Source organism: Macaca mulatta, chromosome 8 (genome assembly GCF_049350105.2).
Source record: "Macaca mulatta isolate MMU2019108-1 chromosome 8, T2T-MMU8v2.0, whole genome shotgun sequence".
NCBI classification, from domain to species: domain Eukaryota; kingdom Metazoa; phylum Chordata; class Mammalia; order Primates; family Cercopithecidae; genus Macaca; species Macaca mulatta.
The window spans coordinates 632,050-658,915 of NC_133413.1; the positions used below are offsets into that span (position 1 = coordinate 632,050).

At 44.2% G+C, this 26,866-nt stretch overlaps 1 protein-coding gene across 9 annotated transcripts in view; it reads right to left on the reverse strand.

The window, feature by feature from the left end:
- Positions 1-26,866, reverse strand: part of LOC144330659 (disco-interacting protein 2 homolog B-like) — a 174,431-nt gene that overhangs the window by 7,491 nt on the left and 140,074 nt on the right. For 2 of the 9 annotated variants that reach the window (XR_013396994.1, XM_077942897.1), the window contains 2 exons: positions 4,657-4,839; positions 260-2,312 (listed from right to left, as the gene is read on the reverse strand). Coding sequence is in view for 5 of the 9 variants with exons in the window: in XM_077942897.1 (XP_077799023.1) it covers positions 4,658-4,839 (182 nt within the window). In the remaining 4 variants the exon portion in view is untranslated. Of the gene's footprint in view, positions 1-259; positions 2,313-4,146; positions 6,313-20,535; positions 22,281-26,866 lie in introns of those variants that run through there. The other 7 variants (XM_077942900.1, XM_077942899.1, XR_013397000.1 and 4 more) reach the window with 5 other exon arrangements.

Genomic DNA, 26,866 nt, shown 5'->3' on the forward strand with positions numbered 1-26,866 from the left:
ATGTGCCGTATCTCACCTGTTGACTGTCTGAGTTTGTGTGAGTGCGTGTTGTGCGTTCTCAGGCTGTACTCGGTGCTTAGGTGACAAGAACGTCTTAGAGCAACGGACTGTCTGCTCCAAAGGACGCTGGGCATGAATCGAGACACAGTTTACTTGTGGGGTTTAAATTTCCTGGGTGTTGGAGGCAATTAAGGGGAAACAAGGTCTAAAAAAGCCCCTGCAGATGAGGAAGGCAATAATGAAAAAAATTACTCTATACACACTTAGCAGTTGATTTAATTTGTAGGTGAATTTTGCATTTCGGGAACTACTAAAGGTACTGTTTGTAGGGATTCCTTGATGAGCTTCTTGTTTTCTGTCTAGAAAGTAAAGTGGATCGGTTTTGCCTTTAATGCTGACTGACTAGAATCTACTTCCTTTTCCCCCCATTCACGTTAGGGTGGGGATTGGACTGGAAGAGCTGTAGGATCTCTTTATTTCTGATCTTAAATGAATTTTTTCTTCAATGCCCTGTTCTTTGGTTTGGGAAATGTGCTCAATTTGTACCGTGCTTTAAATGTACACAAGGGTCGAAATTGCTACTTTTCTTTAAAGTTAGATATAACATCTTAAGTAAAATGTCATCTATAAATCAGGCACAGTCTGGGGCCTGGAGACCCCTCTTGTCGCTTCCTTCCAGCTGTGTCTTCTTCCCTGGCCACATTGCCCTGGCCACATCTCCTCCCCACACCACGCCGTGTCATCCGCCCACCACCTCACCTCTGGTCACAACACCTCCCTCCCGGCCACATCACCTGTGGCCTCACTGCCTGCCTCCCTCCTTCCTGGTGGCCTCCGTGGCTCCCACTGTCTGCCCTCCCGAGGGTCTGTTCAAGGCTCCTTCCCCGTTTTCCACTCCTGAGTGGGTCTCGGGGCCTAGATGTTTCACAGGATGCAAGTTTCTTCCCTTCCAGCCGTGGGTCTCTGAGCGACAACTCCAGAGAGGGCACTAAGCTCTCCTTACCTACCTGGGGGGCCCTGAGCCCTGACCACCGACCACCAGGGCTTTTCTGCAGTGTGTGGGGCAGACTCATGCATGAATTGGACTAAAAAGATGCTTCCAGGAATCCTTGTTTTAAGTGCACTGGAGCAGAGATGGGGAGAGGGGACCACCTGGTTTGCTCAGAATTTGGTCCTGATCACAGCCAATGAGGCAACATAAGCACCTCCTAAATGAAGCGTTCCACAGACTGATTTTACACATGACAGAAAGGCTTCACACAATGAGTGAGTTTGAGCTGCATTTGAAGGAAGAACAGGTCCCTGTAGGTGGAAATGAAAGGTAAGCGTGACCCAAGCCATCAGCAGCAGCGGGGGTGGGGTGGTGCAGACTCCCCATGGATGGTGGGCATGGCTGAAATGCAGGAGAGGGCAGGGGTGCGAAGGAACAGCAGGGCGGCAGTAAAATTCCCCTGCAGAGAGGGGACGTGACTGAGATATTATCACATGTATACAACTGAGAGATGATTTGAGGAGGATTTCTGGGAGCCTGTGGGAAGAGCACGTGGTCATCATCAGTTCTCGGGATCTCTTTTTATGAAGTGAAAACAGTCATGCCTCTGCCTATCTTGTGAGCTGTTGTGACGATCAAATCAGATAATCTTCAGCGAGCCTTGTAAATGCTAAAGGTTATGACAGACTGTTCCAGCCCCCTTGTCTCTACCCTCCTTTCCTCCTGGGTAACGTGAACCCTGCTGGGTACCTCACTATCTGCCTGGTTTCCTCCTCCATAACGTGAGCCTTGAGTACTTGCTGGGTCCCTCGCTGTGCACCTTCCTTAGTAACGTGAGCCCTGAGTATTTGCTGGGTACCTCGCTACCTGCCGTACAGCTGGCTGTAGAATTGTCAAACGCACTTGGCTGGCACATAAGCAGAAGTGCTCGCTGGGCCTTGGGAGGGCTTTGTGACATGTGGGTGCCTTCTGTTCCCTGTTAGGCTGGAGCTGCAGGAGCCCCCCTAGACCAGATAGAGGACCAAGGCTGTGGCCTCGGGGTGGGGGCTGGGGGAGCTCCCTGGGTTTATTGTGTGGCTGAGAGCAAACTTCAGTCCCGCTGTGGCATTGGGATTCAGGGTTCCTTCTGGAATGTTCTGAGTGAGAAACAGGAAGTGCGCACAGGTGCGTCTTCTGCGGATTTTATGGTTATCTCTTGGGAGAGCACTGGTGCCTCTGAACTATGAACCTGCAGAACCACTTGTTCCACTAACGGCCGCCTTTATATAAAGAATGACTTACAAAAGATGCCACTTCAGATGGAGGTATTTGCAGGTGTGACCTGAAAAATGAACAAAATGACTTTCATCTCAAGGAAAGTACCTTACATTTTTCCCAATGATAGACATTTGAGCTTTCCAGCGAATATTAAAACATAAAAATCTTGTGTCCACCACTTTCTCATGTGATCAATGGTGATACTGATGTGGGTTTTTTTTTTTTTTTTGGACATATAATGAAATGTGGAAGCCGCTCATAACTCTGAACCAGTATTTTCTAACCAATGTGTGATTACAAAATCGTGTGCTGGTAAAAGCCATTCAAGTGCAAGACGGACCAGTCGACTTAGAAGGAATTGGGGCAGAAAGGCCCGTCGACCAGAGCACAGACTCTGTGTTGCAGACAGCCTGTACGGAAGTGCCACTTGTTACATTTGGCAGCAGAGAATACCTAAAATGATCTGAAAACACAATGAAAATACTGCTTCCTAATTGCATATCAGTATGGGGTCGGACTTTCTTCATAAACTTCAGCCATGGCTCTGCAGCCCACTGAACGCAGATGCAGGCATGAGAATCCTGCTGTCTGAGGTGCAGAGATGTTAGGTGTTTTCACAGCAGCACAAACTGTTGCCACGCTGCTGCTTATTTTGGAAAATGGTTTCTTCTTTAAGACTGTGTTAAGATGTAATGACTTTATCCTTGTAAAAGAAACTAAATTATGTTCTTTTTTTTTTTTTTTTTTTTTTTTTTGAGACGGAGTCTTGCTCTGCCACGCAGGCCGGAGTGCGGTGGTGTGACCTCAGCTCACTTCAACCTCTGCCTCCTGAGTTCAAGCGATTCTCCTGCCTCAGCCTCCCTAGTAGCCGGTACTACAGGTGTTCAGCACCATGCCAGGCTAATTTTTGTATTTTAGTAGAGACGGTGTTTCACCATGTTAGCCAGGCCGGTCTCGAACTCGTGACCTCAAGTGATCCACCTGTCTCTGCCTCCCAAAGTGCTGGGATTACAGGCATGAGCAGCCACCACTCCCGGCCTGATGAGAAAGCTTTTTTGTGCTCTTTAATAAAGTGCAAAGGGTTCCTGAGACCCAAAAGTTTGAAAACCACTGGCTTAAACCGACAAAATTGTCCATGATTCTTCAGTGTATCTTCTAATCTGTTGATGGAGAGAGGACAGCAAGGGTTGCTTTAGTTTTTTCCTTTCACAACTCAATGGTGCTGGGACAACTGGGGTATCCACATAGAAAAGGATGGACTGGACCCTTCCTCACCCTACACGCAAAGCTCAACATGGTTCCAATGTAAGGAGCTGACTGAGACCCATTCTGTCAGTCTGCTGGGTACCATAACGGACACCACAGACCGTGCGACTTAGACAATAGCATCTTATTTCCTTTTTTCTGGAGACTGGAAGCCTGGGATCAAGGTGAGGGGGGCAGGGTTGGATTCTCTGGGGCCTCACCCCATGCTGTGTAGACAGCTTCTTCTCTGTGTCCTCACAGGTTTCTCTCACGTGTATGCAGCACTGAGGACTGTGTCTAAATTCTCTTAAAAGAACACCAGTCATACTGGATCAGGCCCTACTTTTAAGATCTTATGGGACCTAAATTGCCAAGTTAAAGGCCCTGTATGTAAATACAGTGACATTTTGGGTTTCTGGGGTTGTGACTTTAACATGGAATCTTGGGGGAGGGGGACAGTTCAGCTCATAACACCTTTAGGGGAGAATCCTGGAGAAACTGTTAGGTTGGATTAGGCAATGTTTCCTTGGCTGAGACGTCTAAAGCTATAACAAGCAACTGAAGGGAAAAAGACGGTATCAAAATTAAAAATGTTCAATTCAGAGGATACTATTAAAGTAAAATGACAACCCACAGAACAGGATACATGATCACGATAAGGACCTGATATCAAGAATATATTCAAAAACTCTTAATAAAAATCCAATTTAAAAATGGACAAAGGATTTGAATAGACACTCTCCAAAGAAAGACATATCAATGCCTTAAAAAGCACATGAGATGTTTAGCAGAATTCGTCATCTTAGAAATGGAAATCAAAACCACCGTGAAATAACACTTCACAACCACCGTGATGGGTGGGTAAAACCCCAGTATTGGACAGTGACATGTTGGTGAATTGGGGAAAACTGAAATCTTGATATATTGCTAGTGGGAGGGGAAGTAAAATGGTGCAGTTGATTTGGAAAAGTCCGACAGTTCCTCAGAAAAGCATGAAATCACCGTACGACCCAGCAATTTCACTCCTAGCCATATGCTCAAGAAAACTGAAAACATTTTTTCCAAAAAGTATGTCATGCCTGAATCTTCACAGCAGCATTATTCATAGTAGTAGAAACAGTCCAGGTGTCTGTCAACCGGTCACTCACTGAGATTCCACTCACCTTAGACGTGAAAGATGTCAGCACCGAAGGTCACACCAAAGGTCATGCACTGTACGATTCTCCTCACAACAGGTGTCCAGAATGTGCAAATCCAGAGAAAAGGAAGTTGGCTGGTGATTGCCAGGGGCTGGTAGAAGGAAGGAGCCAGGTGCTGACTCTTAATGGGTTCAAGGTTTCTTTGGCCTGTGGTGAAAAAGTCCCGGAATTACATACTAGTGGTTGATGTGCAGCTTTTAGAATATGCTAAAGACTGAATTGTATTCTTTAATATTGGGGCTTTTTGTGCTTTGTAAATTGCTTTTCAATTTAAAAAGGAATTCAAGAAGTTATTTGGTGTTGATATGATAGTATCCAAAACAAGTTACTATGTAACTCACGTCCCCAGAGTTAAACTTCATTTTCTGAGGATCTTGAAGTGTTTGAGGCTAGGAGACACAACGATCCTATACTGTATGTTACACCCCATCTTACTGATTTCTATCTCACATAACCATATTCAGGAAAAACCGACATGTAAATGTGAGCTGAATGCTATGCAGAGGCACATTCCTCTTACCCGGATGATCTTTAGTGGTACAGTAAGAGATGAGATCATAGCAACGTTAGTTTAGTTAGTTTAATTTCCATGGCAACAGGAATTTGGCACATGGGATGAGTTAGATCTCCCTGCACAGCTCCTAACGGGGTTGCCCATTTCTGTGTGGTGTCTGTGTATATTCTCGCTGTGGAAATAAGTGCTAGCACCTGCACAAACACTTGTCCGGAAGCGCACACGAAGCTGGTGAAGGCAGAGGACAGGCGAGAGGGAAGCATGGCTCAGCCCTGGCAAAGAAGATCGTTATTCCAAACGCAAAATATTCAGGAACACAATCCTTGGGAAGACTGGTGATGTCTTTAGACCTCACCACTATCGGGTTGTATCTGTGCAGCCAGTTACCAGAGCCGCAGAACGGCGTGTGTTGGTATTGGTGTCATCACTCAACGATTCTGACTTTTCCTGGTGCTGAGGATGACTGCATATGGCAGAAGCAAAGTGCTAATCTAGCACAGGTCATCATATCCAAGTTCTTTTCTATGAAGGCGGGCAGGGTTAGGAACCACCCCACCCCACCCCACTCCCCAATCCTATAAGAACTGGGATCTGATGATCTGTGCTGTCGAGAGAGGCAGGGTTAGAACACCTCATTCCTCAATCCCATTGTTGAAAATAATAGTTGGATTGGGAGGGTTTTTACTCCTAAGGTTGAAGCCGTGCATTTCTGGAGCCTGGGCTGTCAGTCATGGTGGCTGGGGAATGCTGGGGCTGCGGTTGTCTGGCTGCCGGTAGCCCTGCTGGTGGGTCCTCCCTCTTTGACACCGTTCATTTCTGAAGCTTGCTTTCCCCGGTGTTGGAAGTAGCAGCACTGGAAGAATGGCCGCCTTCCTACAGTGAAGCTCTGGCAGGAGAGGAGAAGATACGGAGCGTCTGTTCAAGGACGTGACGTTCTGGGCACTGCACCATGCGTTCTGCTTCTCAGCTGTGCCTCCTGGTTGATGTTACCATCACCTGGCATTTCCCAGGAGGTAACTCGCGAATGCCACACTGATGGAACAGTGCGGCTCGAGTCCAGGGCCGCTGGAGCACATCAGCAAGGTCAGGCTGGACGCATGTGCTTGCTGACAGGAAAATGACAGGAAATGACATGTCAGTTCAGGAAAATGACAGGAAATGTCATGTCAGTTCAGGAAAATGACAGGAAATGTCATGTCAGTTCAGGAAAATGACAGGAAATGTGTTTGCTGACAGAAAAATGACAGGAAGACGACAGGAAAGAGGCCCATGAGGAGAGGAACCAGTAGATTCAAGGCAGTTAACCGAAGGAGCGAGCCATCACAGGCTGGGAGGACACCCCAGCCACAGTGGATGTCAGCGGTGGTGGCTGGACTCGGGGTCCGTGAATGTTGCATGATCGAACGTGTTTGGTACATTCTCAGCTCCTGCCCAGGTGCCTCCCAAGCATCAGGTGTTGTGGCTCCCCACACCCTTCCCATCTGTGTGTAGCATGACCACCACCTTCCTACCGTGTGTTTGTCCTATCACGGCTGCTGTGCCTAACGGACGCTTTGCTTTCCAGCTACTTTCCTATAACCAAAGCCCTTGAACGACTTTGCGTTTCAGAGACGACAGGGTATTAGTTTTTCATGATTGCTCTGAGGATTGCCGAAAGCAAATGTAACTTACAGGATGGAAGATATTGGAGACAGTAATTATAGATGACTTTTCTCAGCTTTTTGATTGTGGTAAAGTTACACAGCACTCTATTTTTAAGTGTATGGTTTTGTGGCATTAAGTGTGTTCACACTGTCGTGCTGCGATCACCGCCATCCATCTCCAGTACTTTCTGGTCTCCCCACGCTTGAAACTCGGTCTACCAAACACTAGCTCTCCTCCCGCCCCAGCTCTGGTAAGCACTACAGGTTGCTTACAAAATAAGCTTTTTCAGTAAGAGAAGGGGCAAGGAAAAGAGCTCTAAAGACTGTCTTGAGATTTGAGGAAGTGTTTTAGGTTTTGTTGTGTGGTTCCCGGTGTAAAGGAACTATTGAAGACGTGGGAAGGCGAAGGTCTGTGATCTCAGGAAGTGATGGGCTGGGCAGCTTTCCCACTGTGACGGGGGCACTTGCCCTCAAACCTGCCTGAGATAATCGCGTGAGGATGGTGCTGCATTGTGACAGCTCTGAACTTGGTCTCCTTGAACGTTGCCAGGTACATAAGCTTTGGCGGTTACCGTCTAGTGTCTGTGGGAGACCTAGAATTTGAACATTGTTGACTTTAGGACACACTCATTTTATAACACTCTACCTGTTCTCATCAATAGGAAATATGCTTGTCCTTTTTTTTTTTTTTTTTTGAGAGGGAGTCTCGCTCTGTCGCCCAGGCTGGGGTGCAGTGGCCGGATCTCAGCTCACTGCAAGCTCCGCCTCCTGGGTTTACGCCATTCTCCTGCCTCAGCCTCCCGAGTAGCTGGGACTACAGGCGCCCGCCACCTCGCCCGGTTAGGTTTTTTTTTTTTTTTTTTCGTATTTTTTAGTAGAGATGGGGTTTCACCGTGTTAGCCAGGATGGTCTCGATCTCCTGACCTCGTGATCCGCCCGTCTTGGCCCCCCAAAGTGCTGGGATTACAGGTTTGAGCCACCGCGCCCGGCCTTTTTTTTTTTTTTCCCTTAATATTCTGTGTTGCTGTAACAGTAGTTGCAGCGGACGCTACTTCTGGTTCATGGTCATCACCAAACACAAGCTTCAGGAAACCGTGTGAAAAATGAAGGGGAAAGTGCTTTTCTGCAAAGGGCTTTTTTGAACATCTTGTTTTTTTCTGGAATATATGTTTTGGTGTAAAACGTTTTCATATTTAGGGGTTTGTAACGTGTTTTATACTGGTTAGCTTTGAAACCCCATGTTTTTGCATGCCATGGGGCTGCTTTATCCTGTTATTCTATGATATAGCAGGTTGGCAAAACTATTGGTTATTTCACTTTAAAAACCAAAGCAGCTTACAGATTGAGTGTGATTCTTGTAAGAATTTCATTGTAAAATTGATTTGTGTTCAACAAGCTTACTGGAATGGCTAGATCCGTGGACAAAAAGATAAGAACATGTCAAGTCTCTGGGCCAGGAAGGACTTCCAAATAATACAAGTGATACACATTAATTTCTTAACAAAAGATTAGATTTAGTACATAACTGTTTAAAACCTCCATATTTTCTATTATAGCCATTCCACAGTGCCCATGGGGGTGGGCTGCAGGACTGCCTATGGAATCCAAAGTCTTTGGGCGTTGAGGTCCCTGCAATAAAATGGCATTGTGTTTGCATATGACATATGCACATCCTCCTGCAGACAGTCATGTCAGGGTTGCTCGTAACAGCTATACCATGGACATTCCATGCGAGTAGTTGTTTAATGAATAATAAAGTCTGAATGCTTAGTACAAACACATTAAAAAATATGTTGATCTATGGTTGGTTGAATCCACAGGCCTGGAACCCCGGGAGAGAGTACAAACTCTAGAAGCAAAACGAACAAAGCACTTGAGGTCAGCAGTGACGGGTGTGGGATCACACTGAATCTCATGTGTTTTGCTGTCTGTGTCACTGTGTCCCGTGTAAACGGGAATCATTTGTAGCTTAAGGTAAAATAGGTAACAGGAAACACTACAGAGTGGGCACGAAGGCGCGCCCCTCATTACCCCATGTTACAGCCAAGCGTCTGCCTCCTAGGGAAGGATTTGTTCTGTGGGGAGACTAGATGTTGATGATTTCCGGATGTGTGAAGGGAAACTCCCTCCGAGAAGCGTGGCTTTGGCCGGAGCACATCAGACGAGAGTTAGCGTGGCATGGAGTTTCCACAGTGGCCCTCAGGCCTGCTGCTTCTCTCCTCTCCCCACCCCTGGCCCTGACTCTTACCAAGGGAGGAAAGTTCAGCTCCAGCTGAGCCCCGCACAGGGCTGTGGGTCTCTAGGGCAGGTGCCCACCTTCGCCTGAACAGGCTGTGTCAGAGGAGGGTCTGGCTGTACTTGAGCTGTGAGAGATGCTCTCAGAGATCCAGCATCCTGAAAACCCAGGTGCTGAAGGTTCCTCCTCTTCCACCATCCTGCGGGGAAGGGGGTCTTATCCTGCTTCCCCTCAACCCAAGCTGACTTCTTGTCTGTTCTGTACACCTAGGTTTTCAGAACAGTTTTGTTAATCATCTAGCAGACAAACAACCATAAGGTGACAGCCTGGGAGGGTAGACGGCGCTGGAAGGTAGTTCCTGAATAACAGCGTTCAGTTTCCTGTTTTGCCATCATTTGACCCAAGGCCCCAAGATAATTGAAATATTGTCAGCCAAACACCGATTTTTTATCTGAGTTTTTTTTTTTCTTTTTAAGTTATGGGTGCAAACTTATAACCAGGGACCTGACAAAAGAGAAGGATTTATTTGCAAAGTGAATGTCAGGGATGGTTGGCATTTGCCAACTCTGACTAGCAGGGACCCAGGCTGCTTCCGTTCTGCCGCCCGACTCCTGATCCTCCAGCTCCTGCCCCTGTTCCCACCAGCAGGAAGAGGAGCGGGAAGGTGCCTTTTCCCCTTTAAGGGGATGAGGTGAGAGTTGCACCTGCCACTTAGCTAGTCCCTGGGGTGATTCTCCAGCATGGGTGGGAGTTGGGTTTGGAGGCCTGAGCCCCGTGAAGCTGGGGTTGCTGTTCCCTGAGCAGCAGGAAACTGGACTCTGGGAAGTGGGGTCAGAGGGTAGCATCCTCAGGAGGGGCCTCTCGTCCCATTTGACATCTTCACTGCAAAAGGGGGTGTGGGCTTCATGGTCCATTGACAAATAGAACGTTACTTTTTTTTTTTTGAAGCACATAGAACCCTAATTCCTTTGGCTTTTACTAAAGTGGCATTTTGTAATTCCACATGATTTCATTGATATACTCGCAGGAGAGAATGCTTCCTGTAAACCAGAAGGATCTCTGCGACAGTCCTCGATCCATAGAGAGTTCCTTTTCCCAAGGTTATAGACACAGCCTTAGGAGGGGTTGAGGACACACTTAGGCAGCCTCAGGAGGTCCTGGACATGTGTCCAAGGTGTTTGGGGCACAACTTGGTCTTACACATTTTAGGGAGACGTGAGACATCAATACATGTGAGACGTACGTTGGTTCAGTCTAGGAAGGATGGATGGCTCGAAGCGGGGAGGGATTTCCAGGTCACAGGTAGATCAGACAAATGCATTTCTGGTGCATCTTTCCAGAGGAAGCAGTCAGATCCGCATTTATCTCCGTGTGCAGATGGTGACTTTGAGTTCTGTCCTCTGTCCATGAGGAATTTCCTTGTGGATCGGTTGTGAGGGAGGTACGTGGCTTTTCCCCCCACCCCCAGTAGCTGTCTCTGTTAGGAAGAGCATGGGAGGCAGGTTTGGTCTAAGCTCTGCCTCACCTTGACGTCCCTTTACCTTAGTGATTTTGGGGTCCTGAGATGTATTATCAACTTCATGTTTCTGAACACACTGGCACTCTAAACAGTGTTGTAGGAGGCATCTAACTTACTTAGAAGAAGAAGAATATTTGGAAACACTTGAGCACCTTCGTCCTTGAGAGAACCAAGCTTTGTTTAGTTTGCTTTGCCCTGAGGCTGTTACGCTGTCCCGGGCTGTGCGGCCTTAGAAAGCTGTGCCCCTGTGAGCTACTGCCTGTGGAATCTGGTGACTTTGAAGTTAATCCAGCAGCTACATATTTTGGAAAGCAGATTCCCTCTTAAAGTGTTGGTGATTATGATTCTAGCACTAGAATTTCAGTGTGTATTTTCCACCCTTCTTACTTTGTCTCCTCATACACTGAGATGCTGCTGCATTTGCTCTTAGGCTTCACGGAGGGAGGGTCAGTTCTGACCCTTTCTTAGATATTGACCTTGAACGGACAGAATCGAGATTCAGGAAAACTCTCGAGCTGTGAGAGTGCTGATATCTATGTAAGTGGGGTTCATGTGTCAAACTCAGGTTTAAGAAAAACCAATTCTAGGCTGGGCATAGTGGCTCACACCTGTCATCCCAGCACCTTGGGAGGCTGAGTTGGGCAGTTCACTTTTGAGCCCAGGAATTCAAGACCAGCCTGGGCAACATAGCAAGACCTTGACTCTACAAAAAATTAAATAGGACAGGTGATGTACACCTGTGGTCCCAGCTACTCGGGAAGCTAAGGCTGGAGGATGACCCAAGCCTGGCAGGTGGAGGCTGCAGTGAACCATGATAGCACCACTGTACTTATGGTGCACTGTGCCTGAGTGACAGAAGAACCACCACCCCCCCACACACAAAATATCAATTCATGCAGTGGCCAGTTCTGCTGGGACCACCTGTTAAGACTACTCTGGGCCTCATGGTTTGAGAAGCGTCTGTCCGGGGTCGAGAGGGAGTAGCTTGAGGGCCTAGAAGCCAGTTCTTGTGGTTGAGCGTGATTGCGGGTGTGGAGTTGGGGGCAGGGCTCTCCATGGCATGAGTGGGTAAATGGATAGGCTTCCAGGACGAGCCCCTGTGACTTTGCCTGGTTTACATCCGTCCAATACAAATCCACAGGCTCTTACTCTAGAAGCTTCTGCAGGGGCTGATGGACTGGCCTGGGGACAGAGGGTGCCCTCAGAGCCTCATGGTGTCGTCTGGTTTAGGAAGAGCACTTAGTCACCTAGATCTAGGATTTATGGCACTACAAGGGGACTCCTCACACTCGGAGCAGCATCCATCTGCATTCTAGACTTGGTTCTAGGCAAAGTATTTTGGAGCCTGTTGGTACCCTGTGTTCTGTTTATGTGTAAAACAAGTTAGAGTTATAACTAGTTAAAACCTATTTTTAAAATTTTGTCACAGAATATGGCAGTTGTGGTGGAGCCTGGCCAGAGACCCCCACACTCAGACGCTGTTGCTTGCTGGAGTTGCAGGCGTTGCCTGCATCGGCTGCCCCTCCCGGCGTGTCTGTGTTCTTGACACGGGCGCCCATCGAGGCTCGGCCTGTGGGAGTCGTGCAGCCATTTGTCTCCGTGTTCCTCTGAGGTTCCGCAGACTTCACGGTCCCGTGGCAGAGCGTACGGTATCTGCTTGCATCCTGATTTCCCCAAACCCCAGGACAGACCAAGAGTTCCTTACACACAACTGCAGAGGGCCCCGTGTCGTGGATTTGCAGAGACACAGCGTTTCCCCAGCTTGGCCTTCGTCTCCAGAGTTGGCTTTAGGGTGATAGAAGCTTCCTTCAGACTGGGGGGCCTTGAAGCTTTGGTGCTAGGAATTCGGTGACCAGCACGGATGATACCCCGTTTCTCTGCATTTGTAGCAATAGTTGTTAACACGACCATGAGATGTACAGAGGAAGGAAAAAGGAGGTTTTATTTTCAGAGTAACACTCTGTGCTTTGGGAAATGTGGTCTTGGGGGAGCTGTAAGCACACGCCCCTCAGGAGGGGAGGAGGCCGCGGCGTTACACGTTCCGGGGTTTGTTGGCTGTGTGTGTTCATCGGGCTCAAGGAATGTCTGAACGTTTACAGGGAAAGTGGGGTTTGTTCATCCGGTTCGTGCAATGTCTGAACACTTACAGGGAAAGTCTAGCACACATGCAGTGAGTTAACCTGTAACATCCGTGTTCGCCTTGGGGCGAGCGTAACATTTGAAATGAGGTGGACTGGGCGTGTCATGTACAAAGGTGAGCTGTTGGGCGCAGACGTTTATGCGCAGCCTCAGTCACAGCCAGGACTGGCTCAGGGTCTGCAGCCTGTGGCAGGAAAGGACACTCATGAGGCCATTCTGTCCAGTCGGGGCTGCCGGCAGGGTCCCAGGGTGGGGCTGTCTGGTCGGCCGGCATCTGGAGTCCACCCAGGTCCAGTGGGCAGCGTTCCTCTAAACCAGGCTTCTGATTGTGGAGGAGACTTCATGCTGGTTAACACACTGTACAGGAGTAATGTTGTGGGGCTTTGGGGTCCACCTTCCCTATGATGCCGGTTACATTTCTCTCCGGACCTCACAGCCACAGAGACTGCACCTCGTCTGACAGCAGGGGGTGCCATGTTGACATAGTAATTTATTGTATTAACCTTTATTACTATTTTAATAACCTTTTTTTTTCTTTTTAAAGAGATAGGGTATTGCTGTGTTACTCAAGCCAGTCTTGAACTCCTGACCTCAAGCAATCCTCCCACCTCGGCCTCCCAAAGTGCTGGGCTTATAGACGTGAGCCAGTGCACCCAGCCTACAGCCATGTTTTTAAAACTCAGCAGTTTAAAAATCCTATTCCTTTTACCCCCTCAAGCAGGCTGGTTGGCCTTGTGCAAACTGGGGTGTCACGATCTTAGCCCCCCTTTTATTTTTCCCTTTGGCCTCAAATTCTGATGAGAACAGCAGTTACAAAATGGGCTTTAGGTGATTCTTCCGTTACTAAAGCCAGAATTCTCAGCAGTTAGAGATGTTTGTCCCCAGGATTCCAGAAAGCTGTTTTGAGTCAAGCCCGTAGCAAATAAGTAAGGAACTAAACTCTTGGTCCTCTGCTTAGTACCAGGGGAATGGGTTAGTTGCTGATACCCTTTGATCTGTGCTCACGTGCTGCATCTCATCACGGGAAGCAGAGTCGCCCTGTGGAATAAAGCCCGGCTCAAGGTGGCGCGTCGAGACGCTTGGGGCTGTCAGTCCCTTATATAGCGGCAGACTTGGAGACTCAGTATCACGTGCAGAGCCCAGGCAACCGGAGTGCATCCACCTTAGAGACCACATGGACGGTCGGCAAGGTGGATGTCCGGGCATATGGCCTTGACAGGCCCACTGCGAGGTGAATTAGGAATTCGTTAGCAAAGAAATCAAACTCGCCTTTGGGTCCCAACTACTTGGAAGGTTGAGGCGGGAGGATTGCTTGAGCCAGAAGGTCAAGGCCGCGATGAGCCATGGTTGTAATACTGCACTCTGGACTGGGTGACACAGCGAGACTCCAAGTCAAAAAAAAAAAAACAAAAAAAAACAAACCTTACTCTTCATAGCAAGAGGGAGAATTTATCAAAGTAACTGAAACAAAATCTTAGATGATGTAATTTCAGTGGCTAAGTGAGCTGTCCAGCCCACGTGGCTGGCTCACAACGCAACAGAGCCAGGTGCTGCTGCAACTGCCCCCCAACCCCGATCGCTTGTGGACATTTTCTGTTTTCCCATATCTCCCTTTTGGATACGTAGCTCGCTACTTTATAGCTAAGCATCAGTAAAACAGGTTGTCTATTTTGAAAAGCAACTATTTTGTCTTTTAAGGACAGAAAATGAAGCAGGTGACAATAGCATGGCGATCTGGTGAATAGATTTAGAGGAATATTTAATACTTGGCACCACTCTGATCCCTTCTTCTCTCATGCTTAGTTACAGCTACCGCCTCCTAGGACAGAACACTTTCAGCTCTGTGAGTAGGAATTAAACATGTTCTAAATCAGAAGTTTTAGTTAAGCAGTATTTTATGTGAATGCCCAGATCCTAAGTGTTCACTGTACTGGTGTGTGGTGTTGAAGAAGGAACGAGGGCTTGGGGCCACGTCTATGGTGCAGCGTCCGGGTTCCCATATGTGAGATGAGGGCCATGAGACACGGCCTGGAAGGTTCAGACTGTGGGATTGAATGGATCTACCCAGTCCTGGAAAGCCTCAAGTCTAACTTGACTTGGGCTGGTTTTAGGGAGATGCTGGCAGCGCTGTCCACACAGGTCACTGGGAGGGGCTCTGGCACCGTCCCCGTCAGGTGTCTCATGATCAGCCCAGCTTGCTCATCTCAGAAGCTGTTGGTCGTGTTCTCGTTCCTGTTGTTCGTTGCGTGTTATTTAGGTTCTGTTCATGTGGGGACCTAGGAAGTTCCACAGTGGGAGGAGAGCCGCTGAGCCGCCTTCCTGCCTGGATGCCAGCCCCACGGAGGACCGTAACTGCTTGAGGTTGGCTTCTGCCCCCGGCCTCACCTGTAGACGCATTGATGCAGTGGTACTTTCTAAGCTCCTGTTGCACACAGTGCTGTTGTGTGGATCCATTAATTCAAGGCACTGCCTAATAAAATCCCAGAAGGCTGTGTGTGAAATGGAAAGCTTATTCTCAATTTTATCTGGAAATACAAAGGACCTACAATAGCCAAAATAAATTTAAAAAAGGGAAACAATGTTGGAAGACTTCACTATCTGATTTCAAAACTTTACATAAAGTCATAGTTTTTAAGGCAGTGGTATTAGCACAAAAATAGACACATACATCAAAGGAACAGAATTAAATTGAGAAATAAAGCCTTGTATTTATGGTTAATTTATTTTTGACAAAGGTCTCAAGACAATTCAGTAAGAGAAAGGTAGTTTGTTTTTTCAACAAATGTTGCTGTGACAACTGAGTACCCACACACCAAAAAGAAAAACCGTGGGGGAAAAAGTCCCCCAAACCAAACCAAAACAAACAAAAATCCCACTTAGATCCCTACTGCACACACAAAAATTAACTCCAAATGAGTCACAGACCTAAATGAAAGAACAGTAAGACCATGAGACTACTAAAGCTTCCAAAAACACAATCCATAGAAATTAGTGAAATAGACTTCATTAAAATAGAAAACTAGTAAGTTTTAAAAGATGATTATCTCCCTATAGCTAATGTAACAAATTACTTTGATCTTAGTGGCTTATAACAAGACACGAATCTGTTATCCTATTGATGGAGAAGTCAGAAGTGTAAAATCTAAGTGTCAGCAGAACTACATTCCTTCTGGAGGCTTCAAATGAGAATCCATTTCTTTACCTTTCCCAACTTCTAGAGGCCACATGTGTCCCTGACTCCTGGCCCCTCTTCATCTTTAAAGTGCATCACTCCAGTCTCCAGTTCTTTTCTCTTGTAAGGACCTTCTTGATTACAGTGGGTCTACCTACTTTAACCAGGATAAAGGTCCCATCTCAAGATCTTAAATTAATCGGATTAATCAGCTGCAAAATCCCTTTTAACCACTTCAGACAACAGGTTCATAAGTTCTGAGGAATAGGACCTGGGTATCTTGGGGGAAGGGCTTTGTTCTGTCTGCTACATAATAGATTGTTCTTTCACTGAGACACGTTACATCTGTAAAACTCTTATATTCAGATTACATAAGGCACCTGTAACCCATAAGATGACAACCATCCCATTTGAAACCTGAGCAAAAAATCTGAACATTTTGCCAACATATACAAATGGCTATGAATAGGAATTAGCACATTAAAAGCTAATAAGCACGTTAAAAATGCTTAGCATCATTCATTGTTGCAAAGTAAATACACAATGATATACCATTTCACATCAATTAGAATGGCAGAAATAAAAATAACAGTAACTATTGCTGGTGATGTGGAGAAACTGGAATGCACATATGCTGCTGGTGGAAGTGTGAAATGGTGCAGTTATTTTGTAAATAATTTGGCAGTTTTTAAAAAGCTAAACCTAAACTTACAATAAGAGTCAATCATGCTACTTGGCATCCACTTAAGATAAAGGAAATTATATGCATACACAAAGATATATACATAAATGTCGACGGCAGCTTAATACTGGAAACAACCAACTGGTAAATGAATAAACAGAATGTGTCATATCTATCAAATAGAATATAAATAAATAATAAGGAATAAACTACTGGTACATGGTACAGCAAGGACTTCAAAACAGGTAAAGGAGGCAGAGAATTGTGTACATTGTATGATTTTATATCATAAAATTATAAGATCATAAAAAAACCAAAAACCATAAAATCATAGAGTAAAATATTCTATGATATTATTTTCTAGAAAATTTAGAGTGCACTGTTATGATTTCTATGGTTCTTTTTCGTAGAGCTAACCTTTCATCTGATATCCTTTGCAATCAGCCAAGTACATTCTTTAGCACGTTTATAGTGTATTTCTGCTGATAACACATTCTCTCAGCTTTCATATTTGGGAATGTGTTGTTTCACCCCTGTTTATAAAGGAGATTTTCCCTGGATAAGAGTTGACAGGCCTTTCTCCTGCTTTTAGTGTTTTAAAAAATGTCTTTCCATGGTCTTCTGGTCTCCACTGTATCTTCACAGAAGTCACGCATTGTTCAAATGCTTCTCTGATGTGTAACTTGTCTTTTTCTTCTGAGTCCTTTCAGGATCTCCTCTTAATCTTGGGATTTCAGTACTTTGGCTATCATGAACTTGGATGTGATTCTTGTCATACTTGTTCTGCTTGGAATTCACTGAACTTCTCGGGGCCGGACACAGGTGTTGGACATCAATCTGAGAAAACTCTGACTCCTTTTTTCAAAGGTCCCTGCTCTTCTCTCTCTTTTCCTTCTTGTATTACAAGTATATTGACATATCACAGGATCTTGAGGTTCTGTTGGCTTTTCTTTCATTTTGTTTCTCTGGGCTTCACTTTGGTTAATTCCTTTTCATCTGCCTTCGAGCCCACAGACTTCATCTTCCTTCTCCAACCTGTTAAGCCTATCAGCGCAATTTCATCTCAGTGTCATATTTTCCAGCTTTATAGTGATGTCTCATGTATACCCTATATATGCACAGCATCTCCTGTCATCGATATTGCCTACCAGACTGGTACATTTGTCACAACTGATACTTCTACAGCAAAACATCATTACCACTCCAACTCCATCATTCACATCAGGGTTCATTCTTGGTGTTGTACAATATATGGGTCTGGACAAATGTATAACATGTATCCACCATTACAGTATCATACAGAGATCACATGATACTAAAAATTCTCCTGCTCTGCCTATTCATCCCTGCCTCGCCCCGGCCCCTGGCAACCACTGATCTTCTTTACAGTCTCCATAGTCTTGCCTTTTATAGGATGTTGTAAAGCTGGAATCATACAACAACCTTTTCAGATTGCTTCTTTCACTTAGCAATATGCCCTTTAAGTTTCCTCCGTGTCTTTTTATGGATAGCTCATTCATTTTCAGCCTCATATAATATCCCATTGTCTGGATGTACCACAGCTCACTTATACATTCACCTACTGAGGGGCATTTTGGTTGCTTCCAAGTTTTGACAACTATGAATAAGGCTGTTCTAAATATCTACTTGCAGGCTTTTTGTGTAGACATAAGTTTTCAACTCCTTTGAGCAAATGCCAAGGAGTGTAATTGCTTTATCATATGGTAAGAGTATATTTAGTTTTGTAAGAAACCACCAATCTGTCTTCCTAAAGGCTGTTCTATTTTGCATTAAGACCCGCAATGAATGAGAGAGAATTCCCACTGCTCCACATCTTCACAGGCTTTGGTGTTGATAGTGTTCTGGATTCTGGTGTAGTGATATCTTACTGTTGCTTTCATCTGCATTTCTCTATGACACATGAAGTGAAGCATGATTTCATACATCGATTTGCCATCTCTATATCTTCTTAGATGAGGCATCTGTTAGTCTTTGACCCATTAATGTGATGAATTACGTTAATTGGCTTTTCAATGTTAAACCAGCTTTGGATATGTGAAATTCCATGTGGTTTTAGTGCACAATTTTTGTTAGATTTAATTTGCTTATATTTTATTGAAGATTACTGCATCTATGTTCATGAGAGATGTTCTGTAGTTTTCTTGTAATATTTTGTTATTAAAATGGTATTTGGTATTAAAATGATGCTGGCTCTATAGAATGAGTTAAGAAGTATTCCTCAGCCTCTATGTTCTGAAAGAGATTGTAGATAATTGGTATAATTTCTTCTTAGATGTTTGGTAGAATTCACCAGTGAACCCACCTGGGCCTGGCACTTCCTGTTTTGAAAGGTTATTAACCACTGATTCAATTTAACAGATACAGGTCCATACAGATCGTTTCTTCTTGTTCAAATTTTGGCAGATTCTGTCTTTAAAGAAATTGGTTCATTTCATCCACGTTATCAAATTTGTGGCCATAGAGTTGTTCATAATATTTATTGTCCTTTTAATGTCCATGGGATCTGTAGTTATGTTCCTTATTTCATTTCTGATATTGGTAATTTATCTGCTGTATTTCTTTTTCTTGTTAGAGGCTTACAAATTTCTCTCAAAGAACCAGCTTTTGGTTTCATTGATTTTTCTCTACTGATATTCTGTTTTCAATGTATTGATTTCTGCTCTTTCATTATTTGTCTCCTGCTTAGAATTTAATTTGATGATGTTTTTCTCGTTTTCGAAGGTGGAAGCTGATTTTAGATCTTGTTTTTTTTAACGTATGCATTTAAATCTATACATTTCCCTATAAACATTACTGTCATTGCAGCTCACAAATTTTAACAAGTTTTCATTTTCATTTACTTCAAAAATTCGAAGAAATCTTCAGATTTCTTCCTTGAACAATATAGTATGTATAAGTGTATTGTTTAATATCCTAATATATTTTCCAGTCATCTATTATTGATTTCTACTTTACTGTGGTTGAGAACACACTTGTTTGATTCCTATTCTTTTAAATTTGTTAAGGTGTGTTTTATGGACCACAACATGGTATGTCTTGGTGAATGTTCTGTATTCTGTTGTTGTTGGAGGAAATAGTCTATAAACGTCAGTTATATACAGTTGACTGAGGATGCCGATTTCAATTTTGTCCTGATTTTCTGGCTACTGAATTGGTCCATTTCTGATAAAGGGGTGTTAACCTCTCCAACTATACTAGTGGGTTAATTACTTCTCCTTGAAGTGTATCGGTTTTTGCTTTGGCATTCTGATGCTTTGTTAGCAAAAATACATTTCAGGATTGTTACATCTTCTTGGAGAATTGACCCCTTTATTGCGTAATAATCATCTCTGGTAACTTTCCTTGATGTAAAGCCAACTCTGTCTGAAATTAATATCACCACTTCCATTTTTCAAAATGAGTGTTGGCGGGGTACGGTGGCTCATGCCTGTAATCCCAGCACTTTAGGAGGCCAAGGCGGGATGATCACCTGAGGTCAGGAGTTCAAGACCAGCCTGGCCAACATGGGGAAATCCCATCTGTACAAAAATAGAAAAAAAAAAAAAATTACCCGGGCATGACGACAAATGCCTGTAATCCCAGCTACTCGGGAGGCTGAGGGAGAATCACTTGAACCTGGGAGGCAGAGGTTGCAGTGAGATGAGATCAGGCCATTGCACACCAAAAAATTAGTGTTAACATTTATATCTTTTTCCATCCCTTTACTCTTGATCTATATGTAGGTCTTTATATCTAAAGTGGATTTCTTATAGACAATATATAGTTCGGTACATTTGGACTGACATTGAAAGTAATGATATACAGTTGAATTAACATCTACCATATTTGTTACTATTTTCTATTTGTTGCCCTTGTTCTTTGTTTTTGTGTTTCACTCTTTTTTTTTCCTTGTGGTCTTAATTGAGCATTTTCTATGATTTATTTTCTTTCCTTTCTTAGCATATCAGTTCTTTTTTTTTTTTTTTCCTTTTTTTTTTAAAGTGGCTGCCTTGGAATTTGCAATATAAATTTACAAGTAACCCAAGTCCACTTTCAAACGACACTACACTGGTTTCTTGATAATGCAAGCACACTATAATAACAAAATAATCCTAATTCCTAATTGCTCTGTCCCATCCCTTGGGTATCACTGCTCTCATTCATTTCACTTATATTTAAGTGTGTGTATATGACATATTTACTGTCACTATTATGAATGAACTGTTATGTTAGATCTATTAAGAAAAATGAAAGATTTTCTTCTACCTTCACTATTTCTTCTTTAATGCTTTTTGTTTTTCTATTTATTTTTTTAAACAGACAAGGTCTTTCTCTGTAGCCCAGGCTGGAGTGGAGCAGCATCATTATAGCTCACCACAGCCTTGAACGGGATCCTGGGCTCAAGAAGTGACCCATCTCAGCCTCTCAAAGTAGCTGGCACTATAGGTGTTGGCCACCACGTTTGGCTTTTTTTTAATGAGACAGAGTCTCACTACGTTGCCCAGGCTGGTCTCAACTAAGCGGCCTCCAGCTGTACTCCCATCTTTGCCTCCCAGAGTGTTAGGATGACAGGTGTGAGCCCTGTAAACAGACTGTGCCCTTCCTTTCTTTGTGTACAGCTGAGTTACTGACCTCTACTATTTTCTCTAAAGAACTTTGACCATTTTTTGCAAGGCAGGTCTACTGGCAACAAATTTTGCAATTTTTGTCGGAGAAGGTCTTTACTTTTTCTTCACTTTTGAAAGATAATTTCACAGAGTATAGACTTCTAGGTTAATGGAATTTTTTTCCTCTCAATAGTTTAAATACTTCACTCCACTTCTTGCTTTCATGGTGTTTGAGGGGAAGTTGAATATAATTCTTATCTTTGATCTTCCATAGGGAAGGAGATTACTCCGGTTTGCTTTTTAATCTTTGATTCACCATAGTTTGAATATTTTATGCCCAAGTAGAGTTTATTTTTGTTTTGTTTTTGTCGTCGTCGTTTTTACATTTATCCTTCTTCGTGTTTCTTGAGCTTCCTGGATCTATGGTTTGGTGTGTCTGGCATTAATCTGAGGAAATTCAGCTATTACTGTTACAAATAGTTCTTCTGTTCCTCTTTCTTCCCCCTTGTATTACCGTTATGCATATTTTATGCCTCTGTGGAAGTCCCATAGTGCTTGGATACTCTGTTCTTTTTTGCTTTTCAGTTCTGGAGGTTGGAGTTGGGTATTTCCCTTTCCACCAGGTCAGAAGGCTCTGATAAAATCCCACCTGGTTAGTCTCTAGTTAACAAGCTTCTCTGGAAGGTAGACCTAGTGAAGAGTGCACCTACATATTGAAAAATGATTCCTATTCTCTTTCCCCTGTAGTAAGTATGAGGGGATTTTTCTCTGATGTTTACTTCAAGAACCTGGTTGAGTTTCTGATGATACAACTCACAAAAGCATGAGACCCATATGCACAGGCCTCCCGGAGGTTTTAACTCTCAGATGTGGCCACACCTCACTGCAGCAATTTGTCAATTCCAGTTCAGGTTTTCCAATCCCAGCGTGGGTTCCTTGGAGCATTGTGCTCCAGTGTATGGTAATTCTCCGCTTTACCTGTCCAGCCAATCTGGGGACAGTGGCTTGCCTGTGACCTCACGTCTCTTGCAGGTTTAAGAAGAGCAGCTGATTTTTCAGTTTGCTCAGCTTTTTACCTGTGAGGAGGGAGTGACAATTCTCAAGATTATCGTGTACGGAACCTGAAATTCCCCAACTCCATTATAGTAAAAAGTGTCTTCCCTTCCTCTGGCCCAAGAATTAAAATATTTTCGTTCTTTGACACATTGTAATTTGATTCCCTAAATATTTATAATTGTAGATTTAAAAACTCGGTCTTCTGCTGGATCAGACATCTAGACAGGCACTTTCCAACAGAATTATGAGAGTCCTGTTATAGAACTTGAAACCTTCCTTGTAGCCTCATATAAATATATAAACAGGTACAATTAATTTTACTAGTATATTTTTAACTCAAAATGCTCATACTATACTTTCAATAAGAAATACAAATAGGCCGGGTGAGATGGCTCACATCTGTAATCCCAGCACTTTGGAAGGCTGAGGCGGGTGGATCACGAGATCAGGAGATCGAGACCATCCTGGCTAACACGGTGAAACCCCGTCTCTACTAAAAATACAAAAAATTAGCCAGACGTGGCAGCGGGCAGCTACTTGGGAGGCTGAGGCAGGAGAATGGCATGAACCCGGGAGGCAGAGATTGCAGTGAGCCGAGATCGCGCCACTGCACTCTAGCCTGGGCAACAGAGTGAGACTCCATCTCAAAAAAAAAAAAAAAAAAATACAATATTTTCTATTTTTTATATTAACTGGCATGTCTTTCACGCAGCAAATCCACTTCAGACCGGGCGCACTTCATGTGCTCAGCCGCCGCATGTGGTGAGTGACAGAGACCATCCTGCCTGTGTGTGCACTTTTTACTGCCTTTTTCTTGACCACGATTCTACCTCCTGTTTCTCTGTGTATGCAGTGATTATTTGCTGAGTATTACACATTGTAGGTAACATGTTGAGCACACTCAGGATCCCTAACCTTCCTCTGAAGCTTTCCAGCTCTTGTTTTAGTAGGTAGCACAGGCACTGCTGGGTCATTGTGACGTGGACAGGCTTGGATTGATTCGCTGCTGGTGTGGATCTGTGGAGAGCTCCAATCCTGCACCCACTCCGATCTCCCCCTCCTGGATGTGGTAGGGTGGCCATGCTCCGCTCACACCTGAGCTCCTTCCGAGCTCTGCATTCTGGACTTGATAGGATGGCCCTGCTCCACCCACACCTGAGCTCTCGGCGCCACAGTCTGCAGGTGTTCTCCAGAGGGCAAGTGTACTGTGGGTGCGTCTCATTCATTCTCCTGCCCTCGCCCTCAGGTTCTGGCTGGCACAGCTCTTGTCACAGACTAAAAACAGCCACCTCATTCGGTTTGTGCAGTTTTACAGTTGTTTACGGCAGATGTGTGATTTGGGTCCCTGTTCTCTGATCATGACTAGAAATTTTGGCAAATGATTCTTATATCTTTACATTTGAAAACTAAAGGCAAGTTTCACCCAAAGAATATTAGTGTTGCAACAATCCTAATGAGTGTTTCTCCAGAAACTATAATCCAGGTCAGCAGTCCGTCATTTCATAGAAGATAAACTTCAAGAACATTCTCTGAAGGGCAATGAAACTCAGTAAGATCTTACCACTGTTACCAACAACTAAGAAAAGTAGGTAGGAAATGCAGCTAAGATTTTGATCGAGTAAGTACGGTAATAAACATGCAAACTATCGCTAAGCACAAAATAGGGAGGGAGTAAAAAATTTTTATGATATTGACATTTATGATTTTACAAAACTGCCCCATGTGATATCAAGAGGACTCCTGATGGAAATTTACAAAGGATGCTTTATGGTTTATATAAAAATGTTAGTCAAATCCAAATATTTCACAAAAATAACATTTCAAATAATATTCTTTTATATTTTGTAGACATCTGTACAGTGAGGTTATTCATCACGCATGACCCAGTAACATTTCTTAGCGGTTGGATTCAATACGAGAAATAAGCAAATAACCGCACTGCTTCTTCCATTTCAAAGTCATTTCTCTTATAAAAAGTGGTGAAGAAAAATGCCCGTTGCCTTACATACTGGTTAGTGCCAAAAATTTGGTTTAAAATATTTCAAGTGGGTTATCCTTTTACGTCCATGTTGTTAGTTACACAAAGAACACACACAAATGCAATTTTTTTACCATAAGTTTTTGCAAATTATAACCATAAACTAAAGAAACAGGATTAAGCATATTATTTTTTGAGATAGGGTCTAGCTCTGTTGCCCAGGCTGGAGTGCAGTGGCATGATCATGGCTCACCGCAGCCTCAACCTCCCCCGGCCCAGGTGATTCTCCCACCCCAGCCTCCTGAGCAGCTGGGACCACAGGCACATACCACCATGCCCGGCTGATTTCTGTATTTTTTGTAGGGATAAGCTTTGGAATGTTGCCCAGGCTAGTCTCAAACGCCAGGACTCAAGCAATCTGCCTGCCTTGGCTTCCCAAAGTGCTGAGGTTACAGGCATGAGCCACCACGCCTGGCCTAATCCTTTCTAAAGAGTCTCTATTTATTTTTCTTTTCTTTTCTTTTTTTGAGACGGAGTCTCTCTCTGTTGCTCGGGTTGGAGTGCAGTGGCCGGATCTCAGCTCACTGCAAGCTCCGCCTCCCGGGTTTACGCCATTCTCCTGCCTCAGCCTCCTGTGTAGCTAAAACTACAGGCGCCCGCCACCTTGTCCAGCTAGTTTTTTGTATTTTTTAGTAGAGACGGGGTTTTACCGTGTTAGCCAGGATGGTCTCGATCTCCTGACCTCGTGATCCACCCGTCTCGGCCTCCCAAAGTGCTAGGATTACAGGCTTGAGCCACCGCGCCCGGCCTTATTGTTACATTTTTCTAATTGAGATGGGAGTCTTGCTCTGTTGCCCCGGCTGGAGTGCAGTGGTGGCACCTCAGCTGACAGCAACCTCTGCCTCCCGGGCTCAAGTGATTCTCCCACCTCAGCCTCCCAAGTAGCTGGGACTACAGGTGTACACCACCAGGCTCAGCTAATTTTTTGTACTTTTGGTGCAGACAAGATGTACAAAAGGCGTTTCTGTACATTTTGCCATGTTTTCCAGGCTGGCCTTGAACCCTTGGGCTCAAGCCACACACCTGCACTGGACTCCCAAAGTGCTGGAGTTATAGGCATGAGCTACTGTGCCCAGCCCTTAATCATGTGCTGTGACTTAATATTAAAATAAAGAAAGGGAGGAGTCCAAGGGAGCACGTAGGCAGAAAGGGCTCCTTTGCCAACAACCTTGCTAGCACGGCATTCACTCCCTTGCCTGCTGGCATTGCGCTCTTTAGATGAAGAACACTTTATGTGTAAATGAAAAACAAGAACAACACAGGAACACCCTGTCTCTACAAAAACTTAAAACTTAGCTGGGTGTGGTGGTGAGCACCTGTGGTCCCAGCTGCTTGAGGCTGAAGTGGGAGGACCGCTTGAGCCCAGGTGGTCACAGCTGCATTGAGCCAAGAGCTGCCATCATGATGCTGAATTCCAACCTTGGTGAGAGAGCAAGACATTGTCTCAAAACAAAAAGCAACGAAAACCCAAAATGATGTACTGTAAGTTCTGTCCTATAAATTCCACTACCTTCATTTGTAAAGGTACATAAAGGTGAAACTCAGGAGCTGCTTGCTGTAATGTGGACATATGCTTGATCTCAGCTCTGATCTGAAGCACATCCTTCTGTCTCACTGCTTCCCAAGTCTAAGCTAAACTTCAAAAGTAAAAATACTCCCCAAAATGTTGTACATTTTCAACTATTCATATTGTACCTTAAGTTTCTCTTGTATTGGAGGAAAAACACGGTGTCATTTAAAGTGATATGTAGCTTCAAAGTGGGATGTAAGGTGATTCAAGTCCTTTGAGAAGACAAGCTTGTAACAATGACATGAATAATGTTGGAATAAAAATCACAGAAACTAAACATCAAATAACGTAGGTTCAATCTGTGTCCTTAACAAGTATCCGGATAACTAGACTTTCTGCTTTCCTTGGGTGTGAAGATCATGAAATGTAGTTTATAATTATTTGGGTAGAGAAAATAGAGAATTTGGGTAGTTATGTAAAATTCAAGATTAAAGAAAAGCAGTATTATATAGCAGAAATATAAATTGGCTATTACCTTTAGTAATTTAGATCAGGGGTTGGCAGGTCTGTGCATCAAATCTGGTTCACTGTGCTTGTAAATATAGTTTTATTGGTACTCAGCCATAGGCACTTGCTATCACCCATGGCTGAGGACAGAGTTAAGTGGTTGTAAGAGACCTTATGGCCTGCAGGAACTAAAATACCAGCTGGCACCTTGCAGGCAAAGTTTATGACCTGATTCGGGTAGCTGCTTAAACTGTCCAATTCGCTTGTTCTAAAACAATCCAACAATACAGCACACTTATCTGAAGATTTGAGAACACGCATGCACCAGCCTAATCAGAAGAAAAGTCCAATTCCACCCAGAGGGCTACAACAAACTCTTCCCTTTTCCATACAAGGAATTAAATGAATAAAACTGTGTGAGATTTTACTGGTATGTATCATATGCACGAGTCTTGATGAAAAGTTAAAAACGTGTATTTATACAGATACATAATGTTACTTTTCCTTCCACGTTTAACTCATACACTGTTTTTGGAATTCTGGTTCACAAA